Source organism: Bubalus bubalis, chromosome 18 (genome assembly GCF_019923935.1).
Source record: "Bubalus bubalis isolate 160015118507 breed Murrah chromosome 18, NDDB_SH_1, whole genome shotgun sequence".
In the NCBI taxonomy this organism is placed as follows: domain Eukaryota; kingdom Metazoa; phylum Chordata; class Mammalia; order Artiodactyla; family Bovidae; genus Bubalus; species Bubalus bubalis.
In genome coordinates this window covers 11,370,059-11,382,793 of record NC_059174.1, presented here as the reverse complement: position 1 = coordinate 11,382,793, position 12,735 = coordinate 11,370,059, and the positions used below count along the sequence as shown (strand labels likewise).

The following is a 12,735-nucleotide window of genomic DNA, read 5'->3' as shown; positions in this document are numbered from 1 at the left end:
TGAATCATCCTGAAACCATCCCCACCCCCGTCCGTGGAAAAATTGCCTTCCACAAAACCGGTTCCTGATGCCAAAAAGGTTAGGGACAGCTGCTCTATGGTATCAGTCAATTACCATCACCTGGGAGTTTTTACAAACCACCCCTACCTGGGCCCTACCTGGACCAATTAGGTCAGGGTCCCTGGGGTGAACCAGGACCTGAGTGTTTGCTTCATTCATTTGTATTTATTTATGTATCAGTTAAGCTCCACCCACCCCACCCCGCCTTGGGGATCCTGGCCTGCTGCCAGAGTTAGGAATCCCTGGAATACTCTTGGGGGTTCTCACTTGCAGTTGTGCCCCCGGGGTGTCCCCTGGCAATGTCTGGAGATGCTTTTGGTTGTCACCACTTGGGCAGGGGGGCTATGCACTGGCATTTAGTGGATGGCGGCCAGGATATCCTGCAGCCCGCATGGCACAGAGTTAACCAGCCCCAAACATCAAAGTGCTGACATTGAGAAACTGATACTGGAGCACCAACCTCGCTGGTCTCAAGGGGCAGAGGCCTCCTGGGGGAGGAAGAAAATTAAACTGGATTCTTTCCATTCCTCATCTCAGCCCCTTATAGTTGATGAAATGCATCCCCCTGGGCCTCCTCTCATTAGCCCTGCATCCCCTCCCCCAGTGCTGCGTGGGGCTAAACTCTCCAGGGAGACTGGCTGCTCCCATCTCTGGTTGGGGCAGGAATGCATCTCTCTCCTGCTGGGCGACCTCTGTCCTTCCCTCTGCCTCAGGCCTCACTCCTGGGAAATGGAGAGAGCAGGGCTGTCCCGAACCAGTGGTGACCTTTAGCCACCTGCACAGTTACCCTGTTCACTGCAGTACCCAGTGCCCAACACAGTGCTCAAAAAGTGTTTGTAGAAATGAATGGATCCCCATTTCTCCTTGTGGAAACCGGGGCGCAGAGAAAGCAGGTCTCACAACCAGCTTTTGGCCTCAAGGCTTTTCAGCCTTGTCCTTGCTTCTATGTGAAGAATGTGTGTGCCTGCCTCCCCTAGGGGTTCCCCGCTCCTTTGTTGCCACTGTCTCAGGAGACGATGGGGAGCAAGGCTGTCCCACAGCTCCCCAGGGAGGAACAAGGGCACAGGACACTCGCAGCCCACCTTCCCTCCCGAGGCTGGGGTGGGGGCCATCCTCCCCCACCTTCCTCTGTTTGTGGGGAGGCATGATACATGTCCTATCATTTTGGACTGGATATGGTCCGGGCACCCAACATTTTGCAATATTTTGGGGAATGACTCAAAAGAGAACACAGCTAGAGAGCTGACTCAATGTCCTGCATCCACTGAAGGCATGTCATTGTCCTGCTCGGAGGCTCAGTTCCCTTCCTCTGTTTCCAGAAGGACACAGACCACAGGGCGTGGAGACCTTTTGATCGTTAGACAGAGCCGGCCTGACAGGCTGGTGATAATGACGTGAAAAACACTTGGTGGGGGTGGCTTTGTCCCTCCTGGCACGGTAGGTGCCTGTGGAGGCTTCCTCTCTGTGGGAGGCCTCCGGAGAAACCCATCTGGGTACAAGGCCCCGTGCACCCACAGGCGGGGAACTGGGCAATTCCTATCAGCTGGGCGTCCTCAAAAAACCTGCCACCCCCAGCCGGCCACACCGCTAGCTCAGCCCCACAAGTGGGGTGCAAAAGCATGTGTGGAGAGCCAGAGGGCCAAACGTTAACAGCGGGGCAGCTGTCCCTATGATCACGCGGGTCATCCGAAGCCCCGGAGGCCAGCGACTAGATGGGTGGGAGTGGGGGAGGGGCGCGCGTCTAGCACGTCTCCAGGGCCCGGGGCAGGCAGGGAGATGGTGGAGCCTCCCTTCTCCCCGTTCCCCTTCTCCGCGCTTCGGCGGTGGGGCTCATTCAAGCACGGCCATGCGGTGTGGGGGAACCCCAAGGCCCCACTTCCACCACCCAGGGCTGGGGATGCACAGCCGAATGGGCCTGGCACCCAGCCTCGGGGAGGGGCGCACGGTGGAGAGTCCCGCGGCCCGAACTTTCCCCGGGATCCCCCTTCAGCCTCCCCCACCGGCCGGGCGAGAGGAAGCTAAGGAGAGCGGAGTGAGCCCGCGAAGCCGGAGGCGCGGGTGCTGGGCGCGCCCCCAGCTCACTCCCCAGGGAGGCGGCGGGCGGCCCCGCTCCGCCCCAGCGCCCGGCCGGTGAGATCCGGCGCCCGCGGGCGGGGCGGGGCTGCAGTCGGCACCGCCCCCGGGGTCCGGGGAGGGGACGGGGGAGGCGTGCGCGCAGCGGCGGCGGCGGCGGCGGCGGCGGGTGCCGGGAGCGCCGGCCGGGGCGGAGCGGGGCCCCAGCGCACTGCCCGGCTCGGGCCATGACCCCCGCTGCTCTCTCTTGTAGACTCGTCGCCGCGGCCCCTCGAGCCCGGCCGTCGCCGCTACGGGCGCCCGGGCGGGCCCCACAGTGAGCCCATCAGGAAGTGGTAAGTGCCCCGCGCCGCGCGCCCCGGTGTGCCCGGCGCTGCCCACCCCACCCCACCCCACCCCTCCCTTCCCTTCTGGAAGACACAGCTCTTTCCCGAAGCCGCAGCCCCGCCAAGCAGCGTTCACGCCCCGCCAGTACCCGCCGCGGGAGGGCCGTCCCTGGGGAGGACGGGCCCCCACCCCGGGGTGGGGTGCGGTAGGGGACCCTCGCGGGCTCGGGCGTCCCCCCCCCCCCCACTTCTTGCAGACTTTTCTGCGGAGACGCAGGTTTGGGGAAAGTTGGGCCCCCTTTGGCCATGTTGCAACTTACACCGGGCGCGTGGGGAGGTGTGTCCCCGCCCGTGGAAGCCGCCGGCCCCCCAGTCTCCACCTGCCACCCCACGCGGTCACGAGTTCCTGGGGAATGGGCCAGACCGCCATTCCTGAAAGCTGGAGAGGAGCCCGGCCGGGGGGGTGGGGGCAGGAGGCCTGGAGAGGAACCATTTCCCCTCTATCGAGTATTTCAGAATGTATTATTTATGAACCGCCTCACTTAGGGGCCCCCTTCGCTCCCAGGGCATCAAAGCAGGTTTGCAACGGCAAAGGGCGACCACTATGAATGCGCTCGCCACTTGCCTGGCCCGCTGAGCTCAGCGGAACTGGAGGGAGGCACTCCTTAACTCAGGTGGACCTACACCCCGGCTCGGCGCCCCCCCCCCCCGGTGGGCGGGGTCAGGGCAGAGGGGGCCCTCTCTTAGACCTCCCCGGGCTGTTAGGCCGCGATGGAATCCGAAAAGTCTGTGCTGGCTGAGCCTCCTTAGCCTCGCTGAGAATGAGGAGGAAGAGGCAGGGAAGGCAGCCTGGTGAGGGCCCTCCTGTGATTGGTGCAGAAACAAACACCCCATCTTACAGATGAGGAAACTGAGGATCCCAGAGGCGCATCTGGATTGGCAGGCTGGGGGCGGGGGGGGGGGGCTTCCTGCAGAGCCCCCAGGGGTGCTGGGGGCAGCCCCTGTCCCAGGCTGGGTCAACTCCAGAAAGCAGCCCCTTACCTGTGCAGGCCACACCCACCATGGGTTCCCTGTCCCCACCCTGGATGGGAGGGAGTCGGTGTATTTATGGAAAGACTTAATCCCTCTGCAGGCCCCAAGGAGGTGGAAAGCTCCGCCAGCCTAATCTCTCCCTGGAAGCCTTTCCCTTGGCAGGTGGGTTGCCCTGGGTGGGCCTTGAGCCCTGGGTTGAGATCACCTCTGGAACTTCCACTCAATGGCCACGGAAAGAGAGCAGTGCTACTTCATGTTGATTGAGCCCTGCATGCTGCTGCCCATCACCTGCGTTTTCCATTTTTCTTCTCTGACCTAATACTGTTGTTATCCCCACTTTACAGATGAGGACACAGAGGCTTATAAAGATCAAGTGACTGATCCAAGGTCACGCGCAGGGGCGGGCGGGTAAGTGGCGAGGCCTAGCCTTGAACCCCTAGCCCTCACAGTGTAGGACCAAACAGTGTAGGCAGACCCTCCCGGGTGAAAATAACGTGTTATATATTTACAATAATGTGTACACGCAGGAGCCGCTCAGAGCTGCCGCGGCCACAGCCTCCCCTCTGAGCCTGCGGGGGATTGTGTGTGTCCCACAGACAGTGCCACACTGTGGTTACTTTTTATTTGGGTGCAGAGAAAGCAGTAGTTTAGTTTTCTGTTTGCGCTGCAAACCTGGATGGGGTGAGCTGGCCAGCAGGAAAGCTAAGGGCTAATAGTTTGCGACTCCTAACTTCAAGGCTGCTGTGAAAAGGATGACGTGTTTTCTAATTAGCCCCATGATTAGTTAACTGTTAGCCTAACTTCTAATAGAATACCCCTTATTTTTAAACATTTTTACTGATGTGTAACATATGGAAAGTTGCACAAATTATACATGTTGAATTTGATCTCAGGCTCAGAGGGCCAAGTATCATGCTCACATTTACATGGCCAGTCAGTGGAAGACCACAGCTTGACCCTGGGTAGCCCAAGACCCTGCCCCGTGACAGCAAGGCAGGTGCAGGCTTTAGTGGACACCTTGCCTTCCCCCCAAGCCCATCGTCTTTCGCTTCCTGTGGGCGAGCAGCTGTGGGCCAGGCAAGTGCCCTCTGCGGGTCTGTGGCCTAAAGCTCAGGAGAGGCTCATGTTTGCATTCTGTGTACCAGAAAGGGAGGCATGTTAACGCTTGTAGCATCTGTTCCCAGTGCAGTCCCTTTGGCTGCTATTGTAGGAATTCTAATCCTGTTGCAAAAGGAAAGTACCATTTTTTTTTAAAAGAAGGAAACCAAGATGTGTCATAGGCCTGCTGGGAGCCCCTCTTGGCCAGTCTGTCAGTAGATCTTCCCTGTGTTTGCAGTAGGGGCACTGGCCCGAGAGCTGGTCCCGGGCTCCCCCAGCTGGGAGGGGAACCTGATTCTATCTGGTCTGGTGGGTCCACCCACCTAGGCAAACTGTCAGATTCTTCAGCTATGAGTCTCCACCCGTGCCCTCTCCTCCATCTTCCAGTGAGGTCTTGGTTAAGGGAGTGAGGCTCTGGGTCCCTGTCAAGTCACGAGCTCCACGGGGCTCTTCTGATTCCGTCTGGGAGGTGACTCCAGAGACTGTGATCAGGCTGTTAGCCCAACTCTGCCTTTCACTGACTCCCTCTCTAGGCCTCCATGGGCCACAGGCCTCATCTGGGAAGCCCAGGTGGCCACCTCCATGTAGGGTTGCTAGGTTTAGCAAATAAAAATAAAGGCTGCCCTGTTCCATGTGAACGGCAGAAAAATGATGGAGAATGTTTAGTAGGAGTCTGTCCCGTACAGGAGTTGGGCATCCTGTATTTTATTTGGCAGTTTATTTCTCTGACCGCTCCCAGTTCCAGAGATCTGATTCATCCCAGGAGGTGTTTACTTCATCTCCTACAGCCCAACCTCCATGATCCCCCAAAGCAGAAACCGAAGGGAAGCTAATAGCAGATCCCTTGTGCCCTGAGTGGTTCTGATGTGTTCCACGAGCAGTGCTACATCTTTATTACTTTACACTTTGTGCAGAGAACACATTAGTTTACTGTTCTCTTTGCATCAGGAACCTGCAGGGAGTGGGCTGGCGAGCACTACCCTGTTACGGGCTGATAGTTTGGGGCTCTTATCTGCAAGGCAGCTATAAAGATAGTAACAGACATCTTGGCCAAGGGTGTCCTCTGCCCTGGAGCTGCCCAGGCTTCAGAGGGGCTGTGAGGGGCCATTTGGTGTGCAGAGTGGCCGACATCCATCTCTCTGGCCACTGCTCAGGGGAGAGGCGGACCCCTGCAGGAGGAAGTAAGTTTTTATCTCTCACTGCCCATCCGTGTCACCAGAGAGGGTTCTGTCGCGGCCGTTTGGCGGTAGGAAGATTCTTATGCCCGAGTGCAAGAAAGGACCTGTTTTAACTCAAGCTGTTGTGCAAATAATTAACAGCCTGATATTTTGAAGGGAACATAAACAGAGCCCGATTTGATATGAAAGGGTGGTTTTTCACACTCCTGCGAATGTGTGAAAGAGAGAGTACATTTATACCTAAACGTGAAGTTCTCTTGGGCCTGACGGCTTGCCTACCTTCTTGCCAAGCTAGGGGGGCCCCTCCCATGGAATCTTTTCTTCCCACCCGTTAAACCTTTATTTTCTAATTGCACAAATGTGTGTCTTCCGGGTATAGACCTCAGCATGTAGAATGATAGACATAGAAGCCCTGGGGTGCAACTGACCTGGCTTTGAGCTCTGGCCTCCCAGAGCTGCTGTTGGACCGCCCAGAGCTCCACTCCGTCATCTGTAAGTCACAGATGCGATGATGTTATCTCGCTGGGTGTTGTCAGGTTTAGGAATTTTTGTAATGAACTCAGCCTCTTGAAAGCATTAGCTTGACATCTGTGTCAGTGGTGAGGATGAAGTTTAGGGGGACATAGCCTGCTCCCCACAGTCAAGCGTCTGTATGGCTCCATTTGGACAGATGAACATCCCATCTACCAGGACCGTCTCCTGCAAAGGCACCTGCCATCTCTGCTGGGGGCAGCCCCATCCCAGAGGGAGTGGAGTGGACAGGGCGCTGTCCACGGTCCTACATAAACCACCCTGGGGAGCGCCTCCTCCTTCCGCTATAACTGGCTACACCTCGGACTCGGGGACTGCATGGCAGGCCGCCCCCCGGTTCTCTTCCCACACAGTGTCCCCACAGGCTACTGAAGGGTGACACCGTGACGTTGACAGATGAGGACGATGGTGACGACGGCTCCAGGCCCTGTCCTGGAGGCTGGGTCAGGATGCCTGTTCTGTAACTGAGGACTTGGAGCCGGAGGGGCGGGGGTTGGGGAGGAGGGCGGTGAAGCATCAGCATCTCAGGCTCAGAGAGGAAGAGGACTTGGCCGAAGGTCACACAGCCTGCACAGACTCCTGGTTCCTCTCAGCCCCTCCCAAGGCCACTTCATTCCTCCTGCCCTTGTGGGGCGTTGCAGCAACGTGCATGGGAATGAGAAAGGTCGGTTGGTGAAAACTGCGTTTGGAAGTTTTAGAAACCAGAAATAGAATCATTCCACCTAGCCCTGACCTCACCACGTGACGTTTGCTCGACCCTCGCACAGCTTCCCGTCCCACGGTGTCCACTGGATCCAGGCTGCCAGCTCCTACTCCTTCCTTAACTTCCTTCCTTTTTTCCCTGAATGTTTGGAGATAGGTATTTCTCAAGTCACAGGACAGCTTTAGCGACAAAACCTATCCATTCAGGACAGTTTTCTGGGAGGAGCAGGGAACCAGAGAGCCTTCCCCCAGCCAGCGCCGCGGCCCCTGGCCACCCCTCCAGCCACACCAGAGACGGGGTAGGGGAGTTGGATGTGATGCTCCCACTGCATTCTGGCTACCAGGGCGGGGCACGGGGGGTGTTCTGTGGAGTCAGGGTAAATAACTGCTCTCTGCTTTCCCTTGCTGAATGCTTCCCTTGAATAGTTTCAAGTTTCAGAAAAGTTACAAGAACAGTAGGAGCTAATGTATATCCTTCACCGGAAGTGAACATGTAGCCACAGTTACTTCATTGGCTTGGATTTCTGGCCAGACTCTGAGAGTGAAGCTGCAGAAATGATGGCCCGGGACCCTAAACACCCCAGTGCGTGTCCTCAGAGCAGGGCCTACCTTTTACAAAATGCAGCCCAGCGATCAGAATCACAAAACTTGACCACAGCCCCATGCTGTCACCTCCTGGACAGGTGTCTTTCTTTTGACCGTTTTACTACTTTTCAAACTAGAGACAAGCATGTCGTGAACGCCCGTGTCCCGGCGTCAGCAGCAGACAAGGCAGCGCCCCTCACCCTCCACGCCTCTGCGGCTGTTTCTCTGTTGGACTTTACAGCAGCGTCCCGCTCTCACCTCGTCAGTGCGGACTTCAGTGTGAATCACAGTCGTGTGGCCCTAGGGTGGGATGTGTCGTGTAAGCTGTTGGGTGGGCGGTGGCCAGCGCGTACGCCAGACAGAACGGAGGAGCGTGGACTGTGAGATCAGAGTTCACTGTGTGGCTGTGATGCGGTGTGGCCGGCAAGGGCCCTGGGAGGTTGCTGTGGCCCTAACTCGGGGCCGCAGACCCCTGGGCAAGAGGCCCACGAGAGAGATGGGAGGGGAACTTTGGGGTTGAAAGCGTAGGCTTAGAATCCCTGCCCCGCCACCTGCTCCCCATACAACCCTTCTGCAGGTTAACTAACTTCCCGGTGCCTCAGTTTCCCCATTAGCAAAGTGGGGATCGGAATGGCCCCAGTGTCACCAGGCTGTCGTGAGGCTTAGATGACCGTGAATGGAAGCGCTCCGGAGGGTGCTGGGCACAGAGTGGGTGCTCGAGAGAGGCACCCATCCCTACCCCACAGGCCTTCTCTGGGGCTCTCCCTTCCTCCAGCGCCGCACCCCCCCACCCAGGGAAGGGTACACACTCCTGGCAGCTCATCCCACCCATTAGAATCACCCCGCCCCTGCCTCCAGAGCTTTGGAAAAGCCCAGTCCAAACCACAGCACAGGCCAATGGGGAGCCTTTTGGGGAGGGACCCCTGCCAGGCTCTGATTCCCAGCTCTGGGAACTGCAGCTCCGGGCCTGCTCCAAGTAGGAAGCGCTTCCTTTACACGCAGCCATCCTGACTCTGTTCCCATCCGTGTCTGACCGTCCCTCTTGCCCTCTCCCTCCCTGGTCCATCTTCTACCCGCCCACAAGTCCAGCCTGGCTAAAATTGAAGTCTTTGCCCTGGCCGCTCCTCCAGACTGACCCTTCCTGGGGTCCCACCATCTCACCAGCCTGTACATCACCCCAGCTTCCAGCAGCTTCTCTCCCGCACCGTGGCTGCCTCGCCTTTTCCAGTGCTCAGACTCCACGGTTTCTGGCCCAGAGCTGAGCATCTGGGTCCCATGGGGCCTTGTTACAACATCGATTCCAGCTCAGTGCACCCAGGTGGGGCTGAGAGGCTGCACTGTTAATGAGCTTCTGGGGGTGCCAAGGCTGCTGGTAGCAAGGCCTGGAGGGGGGCTGGCCTGCACAGCCCGCTAGAATGCGGAAGCTACTACATGTGCTCAGGATAACCCCTCCACTAGGTAACCAGCCTCCAGAGACCCCGCAGTGCGGCTCAGCCTGGGCCCTTCTGTGGCCTGTTCCTCCAGTGGGCCACGCCCCCGCATGTCCTCTGGGCCTTTGCACATTCTGTTCCTGCAGCCTGGGGTTTCCCGCTTGGCTGGCTCCTGTCTTTGGGGACATGGTCCCTGGCCTCCCAGGCTGGGACTGGAACCTTCCTCTGGCCTCCTGGCCTCAGATGGCACCACTGCACCCTTACTCAGGTTGAGGGTCCCGTTTGGGCTTGTATCCACCTGTGTCTGGTCTCCCAAGACCACATGCCAGGATGGGAAATGTGTAAGAAGTATATTGAGGAAAGTAGGGAAGGGGGCTGGGAGGCCTGGACCCAAGGAATGAGAGAGGAGGAGACAGGAGGATGGGTGGGGGGTACCCATGGACAGTTGGCCAAGCCAGAGTCAGCCTGACTGTCAGGGTGCCTATCTCAGATCCCAGCCTTCCATCCAGGCTTGCACCGCAAGGGTGGCAGAGACCTGTGGGGCGCTGCCCACGGCCACCCCCCGGCCCCTGGTGTCTCCCTGCGAGTGCAGGAGTCCCCATTCTCAGCCTCTCGGAGCCCCGAGCACCCCCCCTGCAGAGCTTCACAGACCCCTGTACGGGGGCCCTCACGGGGGTCAGGGCAGTCCTGGGTTGGAACCCCAACTCCACTCCTAGTAAGCTGTGTGGCCTCAGGTAGCCACCACCACCTCTCTGAGCCTTGATTTTTCTCATCCATAAAGTGGGGACGGTGATAGCACCTCCTAGGGTTGTAACAGAGTCAAATGTCAGGAGACTGTGAGCCGCTTCCTGTTTCTTCAGCAGCATCTCAGAACTTACAGGGAGATGCTGGGAGATTTTAACCCCCATGGACTGGGGACTGGGCTTCTTTCAGCCGTTAGGATGCGAAAGAATTTGCATTTTAGGAGAGGAGGCCTTGTTTGAACAGAAGGCACACCACACCCATCATGGGGCTCAGGGCCACCCTGCGGCCCCACCTGGGGCCCTCTCATCCCCAAAACAGCCACACGGTGGCCCCTCAAAGGCAGGGCAGGTGCTGCGGGTTCCGCCCCATCACCCAGGCCAGACCTCTCCTGCACCTTCACCAGCTCAGCCGCCGCACTGGGCCTCTCTCCAGCGTGTTCACCTTTGAGATGCCTGAAAGTTTTTTCCACCAGCACACAGCAAATTCAGCCCAGATGTAGCCAGCAGGCACCGTGACCTCGGCCGCGGTTTCTCTCCACCGCTGCTTCCTGTTGTGCACCCATCAGGCCGGGTGGGGGCCTGGCCACGCGTGGCCGATACAAACAAGCCTCTCCTCTCTCCCCAGGCTGCAGAGGTGCCGACATGGGGCTGAAGCTGACCTGCCTGAAAGGTAAGCGGGCAGCTGTCTCCCTCCAGCTCTTAAGGGGGGTGCCCGGGGGGAGGTGGAGTGAGGCCCCAGACAGGGCAAACCCTGAGACCCCGGCGGTGCTGCCCTGGACTGGGAGGGGACACCCCCACTAAAGGCAGCACCGGTACACAGCAGGCGCCGTGTAAGTGTGTGCTCTGACTCTGAGTGCTCCTCCAGGCCTGCCTTTCCCTGGAGCTGAGTGATGGGGGGACGTTGTAGTGCCCCCCATACCTCAGTTGCCCCCCTCAGAGGGATGCGCTCCAGGCTGTGCAGGGTCAGGGGCTCTGCAGGACAGTGCCGGGCATGCACGGGGTGGGGTGGGGGGGGTTTGCTCTCCACCCTGAGGGCCTGTTACCAGACACAGGTGGTGAGCTAGGTAGTCCCACATGCTAGGGGCTGGGCAGGGAGGGCTAGGAGAGGGGCAGGGCCAGCAGGGGGAAAGTTCCAGGATGCAGAATCATCGAGGGGCGTTGTACGTGTTGGTCGAGGCAGCCCAGACCTCTTTCTTCTGCTCTGGACCTTTCCGTTCAGCATCCAGATGACCAACGGGGCCCATAGGAAGCTCATTATTGGGGGACAAATGCTCCCTCCTATCTCCCCAGCCTAACATCTGGGAGTCACCCTGACGGCTTCTTGCCCATATACAGCATGCCCACCAGCCCTGACTCCCCTCCTGCCGGCTCCCACTCCATCCCTCTGTGACAGGAAGTCCTCGGGAGGTACAGACTTCAGGCCCTAGGCTGGGATGTGGCCCTCAGTGGGGGCAGGGTACGTCCATCTTGATGAACAGCTCTTCCAAGACCGCGGGCCAGTGGGGAGCAGCGGTCCCCATGGAGGAGTCAGGGGAGGTGCTTGCTGAGCGGGCATCCAGGAGAGTAGGATCTTGTGGTTGGGTCCAGAGACGGAAGCCTTGGGGCTCAAGAACACTCTTCCCTTAGACCGTGCTGGGCACAGAACAGGCGTTCGGGACAAGCTGTCTTTTCTGGTTGTTAGTTGTGGTAAAATAGACGTAACATAAAGTTTCCCCTGTTAACCATTGCTAAGCATACAACCCAGTGGCATTTGTTGCAAAGCGTCAGCGCCGTCACCTCCAGGGCTCCTCCTTCTTTTCTAGTTGAAACTCTGTCCGCATTAAACACAAACCCTCCCTTCCTCTCTCCAGAGCCCTGACCCCCACCACCTACTTTCTGTCTCTCTGAAAGTGCCCACGGGGGTGCCTCCTGGAAGCGGAATTGTATGGCCTCTGCCGTTTTGTGTCTGGCTTCCTTCAATCTCAGCATGATGGTGAAGCTTCGTCCGTGTTGTGGCAGGCGTGTCGGGACCTCCTTCCTTTTCGAGGCCGAATACTGTTCCGTGGTGTGTGGGCCACGTTTGGTTTGTTCCCCCCGATGGACGCTGGGCTGCCTGCAGGGTTGGCTGTTGCGCCGTCTTTGACAAAGCAAGATGCTGAAGGGGCCTCTGGGAACCAGCTGCCTCCCTGCCCAAGGCTGGGGGTCAGCCAGGGCAGGAGGTCCAGCAGCCTCAGGTGCTGAGAAGCCCTGGGAGGCGCCCCCCACCCCACCCCCACCAGCAGGACTGAAGCCTGGGCGGCAGCCTGAGTGCTCCTGGGCCGGGAGCTTTTAGAAGGGTCCCGGAGGAGCTAAGTGCTGGCAGGAGTGTGGGAGCGAGGGGTGCTCATGCATTTTTCATTGCTGGCTCTCCGGGGCCCACCCATCACCCTCTCCCACCCCCAGCCGCATCTAGCCTTGGTCTCTGAAGATGACAAGGCCCACACAGGCTTGGGTGTGACTCAGTACATGGGATGGGGGTGGGGCAGGGCATAGAAGCCCTCTCCCTGGGCTTAATGAAGACCACCCAGGTCCTCCACCAGCCCAGGGGCCTGGACCCTCCCCCTGTCGGAGCCTCATTCTTACAGCAGACTGCCGAGGGCTGGGTCCCGCGCCCCTGACATCCGCACGTGGTCGTCCACGTGCGTCCTTTGCTGCCCACAGGTGCGGGTCCACCTGGTTGTCGGTACTGGGATATGTAGTCTGGGCACCGTCTTGTGTTTCAGTTCAGTTCAGTCCAGTTGCTCAGTCATGTCTGACTGTTTGGGACCCCAGGGACTGCAGCATGCCAGGCCTCCCTGTCCATTACTAACTCCCAGAGCTTACTCAAACTCATGTCCATTGAGTCAGTGATGCCATCCAACCATCTCATCCTCTGTCGTCCCCTTCTCCTCCCACCTTCAATCTTTCCCAGCATCTCGTGTTTATTTTTTATTTCACATCGAGTGTGAGGGCAGTGTTT

The 12,735-nt window shown here is 58.7% G+C and overlaps 1 protein-coding gene across 2 annotated transcripts in view; it reads left to right on the top strand.

Moving 5' to 3' along the window:
- The first annotated feature begins 2,286 nt into the window (after positions 1-2,286).
- Positions 2,287-12,735, top strand: part of C18H16orf74 (chromosome 18 C16orf74 homolog) — a 29,853-nt gene continuing 19,404 nt past the window's right edge. Inside the window, exons 1-3 of one of the 2 annotated variants that reach the window (XM_025269795.3) lie at positions 2,287-2,468; positions 3,836-3,899; positions 10,384-10,428. In XM_025269795.3, coding sequence (XP_025125580.1) covers positions 10,401-10,428 — 28 coding nt within the window. In that variant the 5' untranslated portion in view covers positions 2,287-2,468; positions 3,836-3,899; positions 10,384-10,400. The remainder of the gene's footprint in view (positions 2,469-3,835; positions 3,900-10,383; positions 10,429-12,735) is intronic. The other variant, XM_025269794.3, reaches the window with a different exon arrangement.